The sequence below is a fragment of the Nannizzia gypsea genome, genomic scaffold, assembly GCF_000150975.2.
Source record: "Nannizzia gypsea CBS 118893 supercont1.4 genomic scaffold, whole genome shotgun sequence".
Taxonomy (NCBI): domain Eukaryota; kingdom Fungi; phylum Ascomycota; class Eurotiomycetes; order Onygenales; family Arthrodermataceae; genus Nannizzia; species Nannizzia gypsea.
This window is the reverse complement of record NW_003345198.1, coordinates 1,654,029-1,666,543: the sequence shown is the minus strand read 5'-3', so window position 1 is coordinate 1,666,543 and position 12,515 is coordinate 1,654,029. Positions and strand designations below refer to the sequence as shown.

At 47.9% G+C, this 12,515-nt stretch overlaps 4 protein-coding genes across 4 annotated transcripts; 2 read left to right on the top strand and 2 right to left on the bottom strand.

Moving 5' to 3' along the window:
* Positions 1-772: 772 nt before the first annotated feature.
* MGYG_05296 (mechanosensitive ion channel family protein) lies at positions 773-3,754 on the top strand (the record flags this gene model as incomplete). The annotated part of the gene is made up of 1 exon (XM_003172661.1): positions 773-3,754. The coding sequence occupies one exon, from the start codon at positions 773-775 to the stop codon at positions 3,752-3,754; it is 2,982 nt and encodes a 993-aa protein (XP_003172709.1).
* Positions 3,755-5,818: 2,064 nt separating this feature from the next.
* On the top strand, positions 5,819-7,776 carry MGYG_05295 (hypothetical protein; the record flags this gene model as incomplete). Its single annotated transcript, XM_003172660.1, has 7 exons — positions 5,819-6,115; positions 6,182-6,241; positions 6,301-6,491; positions 6,542-6,673; positions 6,735-7,030; positions 7,091-7,502; positions 7,557-7,776. 7 exons carry the CDS (start codon positions 5,819-5,821, stop codon positions 7,774-7,776), a joined length of 1,608 nt encoding a protein of 535 aa, XP_003172708.1.
* Positions 7,777-8,571: 795 nt separating this feature from the next.
* MGYG_05294 (hypothetical protein) lies at positions 8,572-10,697 on the bottom strand (the record flags this gene model as incomplete). Its single annotated transcript, XM_003172659.1, has 4 exons — positions 8,572-8,937; positions 9,003-9,291; positions 9,350-9,770; positions 9,836-10,697. 4 exons carry the CDS (start codon positions 10,695-10,697, stop codon positions 8,572-8,574), a joined length of 1,938 nt encoding a protein of 645 aa, XP_003172707.1.
* Positions 10,698-11,292: 595 nt separating this feature from the next.
* MGYG_05293 (hypothetical protein) lies at positions 11,293-12,208 on the bottom strand (the record flags this gene model as incomplete). Its single annotated transcript, XM_003172658.1, has 5 exons — positions 11,293-11,307; positions 11,455-11,657; positions 11,742-11,812; positions 11,923-11,992; positions 12,055-12,208. The coding sequence occupies 5 exons, from the start codon at positions 12,206-12,208 to the stop codon at positions 11,293-11,295; spliced, it is 513 nt and encodes a 170-aa protein (XP_003172706.1).
* Between the last annotated feature and the right edge of the window lie 307 nt (positions 12,209-12,515).

The window sequence follows — 12,515 nt, the reverse complement described above, 5'->3', positions numbered from 1 at the left end:
TGCGTCAATCCTGACGCAGTTGTCGCAGGGTTCTTGGCTGTTCATGAGCATTCATGCTACTCGTCCATGTTTCTGATCATGACACGCGGCGTGCTCTTGTCTGCCAATAACACAATTGAGTGTGATAAGATCGCCCTGTCTTTGCCACTCAGGAATAGCTTCAGCACCGTCAGGGCATCTTATCCGAGACTGTCTTTGATGCGTTAGGCGAGAGAACAGGTTTCGTACGCCATAGCTAACGGGGTACCGGCCAGGCCACTCTATATATAACGGCCTCTACTCCGTACCCTTCGGGCATTAACAATTATGGCGGGCTTCCGAGGGCTTCCTTCGAGAGTTTTTTTGCCCCTGGTGCCCGCCGGTGGAGACGTTGATAAGTAGTGGAGCTGCGCCAAGGGCCTGGGTGATTATTTGTTCCTCCTTTTTCTTCTTTTATGACGAGAGCGACTGGTCCGTCATTCACTCCATCGGGCAGAACACGAACGTATTTAACATGTTGGGAGGTCCGCTGTCGACAGAGAGGCCGGTCCTTCCAAGATTCTTCTGATTACATTCTGCTCGACTAAGTCTTTACTCATCAACATCTCCGCGGATCGCCGGCAACCTCGACACATCGCCCGTTGCTATTTTCTCCTCCGTCACCCCCGTGGAAGCTCAAGGCACATTCAAAACTCTCATTCAAAGAATTCGATTGATTGATACTGCCAAATATATAATACAAGGAATGCGTCTTCCAGCGAGAAGGAGGATAAGGACCGCGACCTGATTGAAGATGTCGACCCCAGTCTACGAGGGCACTGAGCCCAAGTTCAAAGCAAGAACCGCATCCGATGAACAACAGCCTGGAGAAGCTGACCAACGCTACGATCTTCCCATGGAAGAAGATATGGTGGATAGTAAGGGTAATCGGATGCAGATGACTGTTGACCCGCCAGAGCAAGACGAGCAAAAACTTCTACACCCTACTCCCTCGCAGGACCGAGAAAAGGCCAGTCGCCTAAACGATGACATCACCATGCTGCAGGCAGAGCGTCTGGTATCCAACGCGGATTGCTCGGATGGAGAAATACCTCACTCCATCCGGCCTGCTCGCTCTCATCGAACAGATCCGGTGGATGAGTTTGACACGGCTACCAATCCCATCCACGAACATGCCTCGCTCTACAAGCCGCCAGAGAATCCCACAAACTCCGTCGCCCGTTTTTTCAAGAAAGTCCACGAATCGAGCTTCCTCGTCCGCTATTTCACTTATATCATCCCGCTAGTGCTCGTCCTACTCGTTCCACTGTTGCTCGGTGCCTTTGTCTTCAAGGATGCCACTGTCGGCGGCGTCAGCCTGCTCTGGTTCTCCGTCTGGCTGGAGATTGTCTGGCTTACTCTCTGGGCAGGCAGAATTGTGGCCAAACTCCTCCAATACCCCGTGGCTATAATCGCCAGCTTGTTCACCAACAACTCGAAGAAGTGGCGGGATCTCTCTGCTCAATTGGAATTGCCGGCTGCGCTGTTCTTCTGGTGGCTAAGCGTGGAAATTTCCTTTTTACCAACCATGATAACTCACCATGTCGATGGGGACCGTACGATCAAAAATTGGGAAGTGATTGTGAACAAGATCATCATCTCGATCTTCGTTGGCATGACGTTAAATCTTATCGAGAAGCTTATCATCCAGCTTATCGCTATCAGCTTTCACTTGCGGACATATGCAGACCGAATTGAAATCAATAAGTTCCAGATTGGCAGTCTGGCGAAGCTCTATGCCTATTCTAGGGAACACACGACCATGAGCGACTCGGATCTGGAAGAGAAGGCTGAAAAGCGCAGTTCAGGTGTCAGGACACCCATGGTGTATGCCGACCGAGCCCAGAAAGCTGCTCGCGGGGCCCTCAGTAAAGTAGGAGACGTTGCCGGCGTAGTTGCCGGAGACTTTACTGGCAGGCGCATTAATTCAAGCAGAGATCCTCAACAGGTGGTCCTGACTCTACTTCGTTCAACCTCTGGAAGTCAGGTACTAGCCCGCCGCGTATACCGTACCTTTGTCAAAGAGGGTTTCGATACTGTTTTTGCCGGAGACCTCAAATCAGCATTTGATAACAACGATGAAGCGGATGCAGCCTTTCAGATGTTTGACAAGGACATGAACGGCGACATCTCAATGGAGGAGCTTGAAGCAGTCTGCACCGAGACTGGAAAGGAGCGGAAATCGATCACCGCATCCCTCAAGGATCTCGACTCTGTTGTCTCTAAACTCGACGACGTATTTTTCTTTATTGTCGTTGTTATCACAATCCTGGTTTTCCTATCTCTCATCTCCGCATCGACCGCTGGAGTCCTTACATCTGCCGGATCAACTCTGTTGGCTCTATCTTGGCTCTTTTCCGCTACAGCTCAAGAGTTCCTACAGAGTATCATCTTTGTATTCGTCAAGCATCCTTTTGATGTTGGTGATCGAGTGTCAATCTACGGTAATACCGGTGCAAACCTCACGGGAGACGATTACTTCGTTAAGGAAATTGCTCTTCTGTACACGGAATTCAAGAAGATGCAAGGCCACGTTGTCCAGGCTCCAAACAGCTATCTAAACACTCTCTTCATTCTCAACCAGAGGCGTAGTGGTGGTCTTGCTGAAGCTGTCCCAGTCATCATCAAGTATGGAACCACGCTCGAGCAAATTGATGCCTTGCGGCAGAGACTACTAGATTTTGTTACGTCGGAGAAGCGTGAGTTTCAGACCCAGATTTTGACTGAACTCAAGGAGGTGACGGAGAATTACTCTATCACACTCAATGTGGTCTTCTTCTACAAGTCTAACTGGCAAAATGAACTTCTTCGTCTACAACGCCGCAACAAGTTTATCTGCAACCTGATGATCTGCCTACAGGAACTTAACATTGAAGGACCACGCATGAACCTTGTCGGATACCGATCTGATCTTCCAGCTCATATCGCTCATCAAGGTGCTCCACCACAGTATAGTAGCTCTCCCGGGTACGGCAGCAACACACCGGGAGCGATGACCGATGTATCGCAGACTTCAGAAGCTCGCGATGCCCTGGGTGATCTAGCATCGTCCTCAGGCGTACAAGGCTTACACCCTACCCAATCTATCCTCCGGCACCGTGACCGATCAGGAACAACGGCCTCAACTCGTTCCCAGGCCAGTACTCACAAACGTGTTGACTTCTCTCTTGGCATGAAAGCTCTGAGCTCAGACGACATGATTTCAGATGTATACTGGGACCGTGGCCAGCGTGTAGATGACGTTGTACGCTTTGCCAATCTCGAAGCTGCTGAACGCCGCCAACAAGACAAAGGGAACCCCAATGCATCCCTGGAAAGAAGGGCAACTAATCTGCGAAGCTCAAACGATTCCCACCGGCCCAATTTCTCCCAGTCAAGAGGCAGCGTCTCATCATCCACGTACCGGAACCGATTTTTCGGTCGCATGGGAAGCGGCAGGGGAACACCGTCACGGAGCCGAACGCGTGATGGAGGAGGCAAGTATGAAGACCTGATGGAACAAGGAAGATACCACGCTTCTGTGGCCGACGATGAGCCTGGCCCGGCTTCAGGCTCAGCTCCAGGCCCAGGGCGACCACTAGACCCACGTTCCGGCAGCGTGGACACCCAGGGAATGTACGATGATACTCAGTCCCACGGAACTATGTGGTCTTCTGGCGTCGAGCGACACCCAACCCATGGCTCCGAGCGGCCATTGGACGAAAGTTACGAACTGCCTAATTATCAGCGACAATAAGGCATAAAACTCCTCTGCACTGTTATTTATTGACCGCTTTTTGACTCTTTTTCTATGCACATACATATTCTGTTTCGAACAATCTGTACGCAGCACAGTTAAGTACACACTTCCCTGTGTTATCTGCGTGCTTTCAGCCTTCCGAAATGCACTTCGTGCTCGCAGTGCCAATTATTTTACTGCATTCACAGGCGTCCCTTTCAAAATGTTTAGTATATTAGCCACCACTTTAGCAATATAGAAGTCTTCAACTGCCAGTTACACGGATGAGCTGAAAGGTCTAAATACCAAACCTACACATCCCACAATTTTCAGCTGTGTCTCAGCCGCCCACCTAATCGTTGTAATCCGCTTACATCTCCGCTGAGCCTTACAATGCACCATCTATATAACAGTAATATATGCGTGCCTGTTAATACTAAATGAAGGCTCTTTGGTTTTTGTATCTATTCAAAAACTTTATGCTCCAAGAGTTTACTGCTGTCAAGTGTTGCCCAGTTAGTTATAGAAACTTGCTTCAATTGGCCAAAATAACCGCCAGGCGTCTTTTAACTCCCGTCCAGTAGCAAGATATCATATACGGTCGATTGGTGTAGCGAATAATATAAAATAAGAGTATACAATTATTTTTATAATATAATAATTATTCAGGTGGGCGTGGGTTTTGTTGGGCTTCCTCCATCGAGATTTGATTAGCTAGCTTTAATCAGAAAGTGACCGTTATTCTGATCTCAATTGACACGAGCAAGCGAGATCCAAACAACCAGAATGCGAGTGCGCACCTAACAGGAACATTTAAGTAACCTACAATTGGACACAGATGGTCGAATGCAATATCAAGAACAAATAAAGGAGGCACAGAGCAACAAGAGAGCTAAATGAATCTTTAGAAGGTGTTTCAGCCCCTAGACCGCCAGTTATTCCCCGGCCATTTTCACAATTTCCCCCATCAAGCAAGCAAGCTATGCCCGATGAGCAAAGTAGATAGCTCTGGCAGCATGAGATGTGGAAGAACACGAATTCAATGTCTTAGCCTTCTGGTGATGGAAGGCAGTTTTGATTGCCGCTATGCTGGAGACGGAGGAAATGCTCATGGTTGAGCTAGCGGAGGAAATGATTTTTTTATTAGCGATCTGGGGCTGGCCGCTGCTATGCTTGAAGATCGGCATCTTAGGGCACGAGATGGTGAAGTTGGTGGAGACGCTCGACATAGATGGAGATGCACCGTTGTATAGAAGTGTTTGTTTGCTTGTTTGGAGAGACTCTGGCACTCTTGGGCTTGACCGACGGAAGTCGTTTGTTCTATGGGCATGTAATAGGTTGCAATTTGCGAAAATCGCTAGATATGGACGATTCAGGGAATGAGAAAGGGAATGTAGGAGGACATTGAGTCTCTTTATATAGATGGCTGGGCCACAATCTCTCGCAACGGGCTCGGTGTACGAGCAATCCCTAAGTTGCTAGTCGCGTATTGGAGGCATTTCCCTCTCTTAATGCTCTGTAATATTGTGACTAGCAGTTAAGTACCTACTTTCTATCATTTGATCCGTCATGAGTTGTATATCCGTTGTTTAGTAAACTCCACTCTTTATCAACAAGAAGTGACTTTGCCGCGGAGTCGGAGTAGATTTCGGAGACATCTTCGGGGTAACCTACCAACTATGTAGTGGCCTATATAAAAATATTCCCATGGATATTGTAATACACTACGAGGGACCACAACGGACCCATGGCCGTCTAGTAGATAGATTAGGTTCGGAGTCGAGGGAGAAAGAATTTCGGAGAAGTGGGCGGAGTACGGAATAGGCCTTTGAAAGGGCCGGACATGACTTATAGGGTGCAATTTGACTAGTTGGATCAATCTGGCGCGGTAACTACCTAGTTAACAGCTGGGTGTAGTTAGTTATAGGAGTGCAACTGCATATATAAGTACTTCCGCTGATTGCAAGATGCGTTATCCCAGAAACCGTTTCCAGCAGCCTTCCTTGCTTTGGTTCTTTGAACGGAGTTTCAATTCAAAAGGATTACTGTCCATCTTCAAAGCCCACAACTCGACGTTCTATCATGGCGAGTGAGCAGCGCGGTGCAATAATCCTGAATGAATTGGCAGCGAAGGGCAGCCCCCAAAACGACGCTCCATATCCAGCTACAGCCGTCGCGGCAAACCTAGCACAGCCCACGGAATGCAGCAAAGGGGAGACGTTGCACAGCATACCCATGGTATTGAACGGAAGCCAGGACAATGAATCGAGATATTCGGTATTCACAGAATCACAGAAACGAGCGATTATCCTTTCGGGGTCCTTTTGCGGGCTGCTTTCGTACATGAGTAGCAGTATCTTCTATCCAGCAGTGGATCAGGTACGTGTCTGAGGTCTCCATCATCTCTCTGGCCTAGTTATCATCTAATACGGTAGTTAATTACAGATTAGTCGCGACCTTGGTGTTTCAAGTTCAAAAATCAATCTCACCATTACGGTGTTTCTAGTATGCTTCAGCGAGTCAATTTTCTAGCAGAAACAAGCCTTTACTTACTTCGTTTGTAGATCACCCAAGGCATTGCGCCAACTATGATTGCCGAGTTCTCCGAGAAGGCTGGCAGGCGGCCAGCGTATATCTTGTGCTTTGTTATCTCCATCATTGCAAACCTCGGCCTAGGGCTACAAAATAACTATTTCGCCCTGTTGTTTCTACGGATACTACAGTCCGCGGGAAGTTGTGGTACTCTAAGCCAGGGGTTAGCACTTCCTATCCGCCAACCGCTTTCAGAGCTGATACGACACATAGGCTTGTTGGCGACTGCATCGTCTCCGCAGAGAGAGGGAAATACATTGCGTACGCCTCCGTATCTATGATCCTTGGTCCATCGTTGAGTCCAATTCTAGGTGGTGTCATTAGTCAAAAGGCAGGATGGCGCTGGTATAGTTATTAAATATGTTCCCCCTGCAATACTTAACTACTGGAAACTAACAAACAGTAGGATATTCTGGTTTCTCTTAATATTTTCCGTAGCTGTCTTTATACCCATTGCACTTTTCCTTCCTGAGACATGCCGCAAAGTCGTGGATAATGGTTCTATTCCCCCGCCATGGGTTTGCAGTAATATTAGCGACTGGAGAAGATTTCGAAACAGGGCGTCAAGAGGTATACCGGTTGATCGGGAGAAGCAGATTGAATTACATCGAAATTACCGCCTCAAGATCCCCAATCCTATATCAACGCTTACCGTTCTCTCAGACTTTGAATCGGCACTTTTACTGGTCACACTCAGCTTCGGTAAGCCCGTCCGCCCGATACGTAGGGTGATGAGAATATCTAACCCTCCCTTTTTTCCAGCCATGGCTTGCTACTATGCTATCTTAACCAATATTTCGAAAACGTTATATAACCTGTATAACTTTTCTAATGTACAAATCTCTCTGGCTGCGCTGTCAATAGGCGGTGGAAGCATCCTTTCTAGCTTCACCATCGGGATATTTTTGGATTGGAACTACCGCCGCCATGCTAAAAGGCTCAACCTTCCGCTTTCCAGGGACTATCAAATGGATCTCTCCAACTTTCCAATTGAACTTTCGCGTCTGCAGGTTGGCTTGCCTGCTATGCTTTTAGGCGCTTTAGGAGCTATTGGATATGGTTGGACGCTAAGCAGCGATATCTCAGTCGCAGTCCCTATCGTCTTCTTATTCATCGTGGGTTACGGCATTACTGCAACCACTCAGGTTCTCAATGTCTTAATGTCCGATATTCAGTAAGATCATTCCACGCAAACCTGAGAAACCTGTATAGCTTACAACCATTTCAGCCCAGGGCAATTTGCAGTTGCGGCGGCTGCAAGAAATATCTGCCAGTGTCTCGTAGGTGCTGCTACAAGCGCCATCATCGAGCCAATGTCGACAGCTATGGGAAACGGCTGGGCTTACACCACGCTAGCTATGCTTTTTATATTCAGCCTAACTGGCCCGTGGGCCACCATGAGACATGGTATGGAATGGCGTAAAATAAAAAGCGAAAAAGGTCAATAGTAAGAGATGTCTATTCTCGGGTGATTTAAAGCTCCAGCTATATGCTGGCTCATCTAAGAGGACCTTGGCTGGGTTTGGGAGCACCCCGGCTGTGTAGGCTGTACGTTGGCTTGTTCGAAAAACATCGTGCTTAAAATATTCTTGTCCCATCGAGCATGCTATAGAAATTTGGGCCAGATGGCTCGCCTATCTATAATCCTTCATAAAAAGAATATTAATCTACCCAGCAAATGTCAAGAAGGCTTCAGAGAAAAGTTAGCCACCGCATTTAACTTTTCGTCCTCAAAAAGAGATGCTAGACTTAGGCTTTCCTTTGGCTAGTTACGAGATGCGAAATCGTCTCACCGGCAAGAACTAAGTATCCACTGCCTAGTTACCGTTAATTAGCAAAATGCTTGGTAGACTCTCAGGCGCAGATAGTTCACAAACCTTGACCTGTAGCATGCGTTTCATCGTATTTGGGCCACTTCCAGGCCTAAATACTAAATCACACCCTATATATATTTCCCCCACCTTCGTAAGAAGGTCAGCGGTTAGCTCATTTATACCAATCTACCTTCTATCTTTGGGGCTCCTCTTAATTTTCCCACCCTTGTAGTGTTTATAGCTATTACTACTTCTATAGCCTCGCATAGATAATGTAGAATGTCTATTATTTTGTAATAATTATAGCTCTAGTTAGTACGCTAGCCTCCCAGGGCATGATATAACTCCATCTTATAACGAGAGTTCTAGGACATGGACCATTCGCCAGAGGTGGCAGTCCAATCAATGTTACTTGACCAGTTAGAAAAATCAAACTCCGCCCCAATCAATACCATTGATAGTATCAGCGCCCATAATGCCTAAAGTCATATCATCCAAATTGGCAAGCTGGGTGGTAGGGGTACCGGTGCTTGCAGAATCAAGGGAAGTTAATGAGGGATTGAGCAGCTCATCTAGCATCTTGGTGATTGTTTTGGATGCTTGAACGCAGATATCATGGTTTGGCTCCCCAGGACCACTGATACTTTCCAGATGGGAGATGAATACGGAAAGGGTCCGGATCAACTTGGAGTGATCCAGTTCCGGCGGCAAAAGCGGACGATGGGGTACACCTCTGGCCAAGTTCTGGGCGGCCTTTGCCAAAACGATTGCGGGAGAAAGGCCATAGCATAAAATCTGGGATTATATTAGGCTTGGATTCGAATGTTGTGAAAAGCGGCATTGGGCGTTTGAGCACATACGATATAGGAGAACCTTAAATGTAGGTATACTGCCTTTCGGCGGAAAGAACCTAGCTCATGTATCAACGAAATTATCTCGAGCGAGATCTTAAGCAGTTGCTGGGATGACTGGGGATCGCTTCGCTCGAGGATTCGAAATATTTGAAAATCACACTGCAAAAACGCCAGTTGGACGACCGTTAGCATGAAACAGACCTGCGGGTGAAGCTCTGATGTCCAGCAATGTGTATTGTAGTGGAGATGGGACGGGATGGTCTCCCAGGCCTTCCGATTCCGCTCCGAGATATTCCTAGAGTGTTTTTAAGCATCCGATTAGTTAGTTATAGCAGCGGGAGTGAGTCTCTTACTTTAGCTTGGTGATGTTCTCTACCGTCATCGGGCGAAGATTATATTTATATATCTCCTCCAGCATTTCGGCAGTAATACACCTGACACGAGCCCAGGAAGAAGCGCAAAATTTTCCTTCTGTGTTCCAACCATCCGGGGTAAGCTTCGCCCGCGCTTCTGCAAGCTCCACAGTTCCCGCTAATACCTCGGCATCTGTCAGATCCAGCGGCCACTTGCTGTCTGAATATCGTTTCAAAAGCCGTGGTGGGCGATTAAATAGGGTCGACACGAATTTGTCTATATAATATACCTTGGCAAATACTTTTCTGCGACACTCAGTAAGAAAGAAGGGTGTGTCGGCAACGTTAAACAACTCGCGATATATCCCGAGAGCCAAGATATCAGAATAGAGCTCTCCTAGGCGACGCCAGGTACTCTCACCTACAAATATATCGATTTTAGCAAGTATTCGGGCGCTGGGGGGGCGTAGCTACATGCCAACTTACTCAAATCGCCTTCAATGCACGCCGTGAGCATAAGATGATCTTGACCAAACCAGACTAGCATGTCGTTGATCGGAGCTACTTCCCGAGCAAGCCGTAAGCAGATGGTGCTATAGGAGTACATGTCTTGTATAAAAGCATCGTGCTGCCGCCCTTCCTTTGCTAGACCGATCAAGCATGAGCGCGCGGCGACCGAAAAGACGATACCAAGATACTCTAACCGTAAGGTGTCTCCCGTATATAGACCCATGAAGTCAGAAGGAGTTAGGGAGGCGTTAATATTGATCTGAGCAGAAGTCGAGCAAAGCACATCCTCACTTAGGCGTAGGAGCCCGGGACCGTCATCTGCTGTGTCGTTGAAGAGGCCGAATTTGTTGATGGTTTGTATAAGCGATGGCAGAGCGGATGATATCAACGAACTTGGTATTACTGATGCCTGACTAGCAGAGTAGTAGGCGGTGACGAGATTGCATAGCAACTCGCAATCGCGCAAGTAGCCGAGGACTTTGGCAATAGATACAACCTGCTCGCGGCGAATGGCCTCGGGGGACGGTCTGAATCGATGCGCCGAAGTCTCAACAATGTCCTGGGCAAGGAATTGATGAATACCACGGCCGGAAAGATGGTTATTGCTGGCCTGAGGAAGAAGAGGATGGCTATCGGCTGCAGTGCCACGTAGATTCGACCGCCCCTTCTTGACCGGCGACGGACGATAGAAACATGTCGAGCTCAAACCACGTTGCTGGCAACTATTGCAAACCGGCCGTTCATGGCCACAGCGCGTCTTACGCTTACGGCAAGGCTCGCACGACGCGATAGTCCCGTTGCGCCGTCGGGTGGTGGCTGCTGATGCGTTGTCATTCATCACTCCGCTCGCGCCCCATTAAATTCCATCGCATTCGCTGCCTGTCAATACGTCAATATGGATAAAAACCCCAGTCGACCTCATCATTTAGGCCTGGAGACTTTTCTCAGCAAGAGCGTCAGGAAGTTTGGAGCACCTGATAGTTAGATGCTGACAAATTGGCAGTTAATATAAATATGTTCAACTAAAAAGCAACACTACTTAGTTATCAGCAACAGCGGAATAATGAGGATAGGTAGTATTTACTCTGACAATATTAAAAGCGAGATGAACTGCACTTCCTCCCTTTCATGTGCTCAGCTCATATATTTCACACGAAGCTAGGCTTTACAGCACCTACAAGGCAAAGACAGGCTGCGTTGATACTCCTCGCCGCCGCCGTCGTCTGCCACCAAGCCTAAGGCTCGTTTTTTCTCTATCTCTATTTCCTGATCTAAAAGTTTACTGCTGCCAAGTGCTTGCCTGATAATAGAAGCTTGCTTCAATTGGCCAAAATAACCGCCAAAGCATCATTTAACTCCCGCAGGTTAGAACGATATTTACACAGGCTGAATCGCAGTTGGAAAATTGATTGTATGGATACCTCAGGTGCTCATTACGGTAGGAAGCACTACGGTAACTCATCGTTAGAAATGGTGACTCAGAATGATTCATCTCATCCATCCTGCAGCCAGTATTGAGCCTCTTCCCCTATCAAGGGTCCTGCAAGCATGACTCTTTATGACACCGCAACCAGCCTATACATATTACTACGTACATCGACAGCTCCTCGTCGGTATCTTTCTTCGGACGCTCCAGCATCCGCTAAGCGCCAAGCCGGACCGGAGCCCTGTTTTCGCTTAATCATCGGTATTCGGGCACGTAATTTTGCTGTATACGATACATACGATACGGCGGGTAGCGAAAAGCCGCTTCCGTTTCCCTGCATAAAAATCCCTAACTCCGTAAAGTTTCCTCCATCTGTGAGATTAGTTAACCCCTTTTCACCGTTCTCAGACTCAGCCCTGGACCGAGGGAGCGGCGCCAGACACAAGCACGCCGTACGGGGTACTTGGTTCTGTGTACCAAACAGTGAAGACAGTGGTTCGTCTGGTCTATTGTGCGATACCAGTGCGCTAACATGCCATGTAGGACAGCCATGTGAGATGTGATGCACAAGTCGATGAAGATATGCACGCCACGCGGGCCGCGCACATCGTGTACATAGATACATGTCATATCTTACCTCTTGATGCCAGACGATCTGTCTAAGTATATACTTCGTACATCAAATCTGACACACTGTCTGGGGACGCCTAAGAGGTCGCCACAGGTCAAAACTTTCCTCTTGGGCTCCCCACAGCCAACGCTTTAGAACTTGGTCTCAGTCGGATATGGCTGTTTTCCGGCTTCCGTGCTTGCAACTGCGCTTCAGCGGCATATGATTGGGCCCGGAAGATAAGATGGCCAGGATCCAGGCTGGCAGAGCAGCGTCCTGTTCCGGGCAATCTCCCCGGAACGCGGATAAGCATCGGTTCCAACCTCAAGGAGCCGCATGTGGTCTTTTTTTTTTTTTCTTTTGCTCTTCTTCGTCATCTTTTCTCATCCTTTCTTCTTCATGCAGTTCTCCCGGGTTTGGAGCTTTGTTGTTGTTGTTGTTTTTTTACCGGTGATCGTCTCATCCGGGTGTATTTATCAATCTACCTAATATAAACCCCTATCAACACTTTAATTCCTGGTCTCTCTGCTTGTTTACTTACCTTTGACCAAAGTGCGGCTCGTTCGCTTTGAGACATACAGAAAGGAATCAGCCTCTATATATACCTACTACCCGATCCC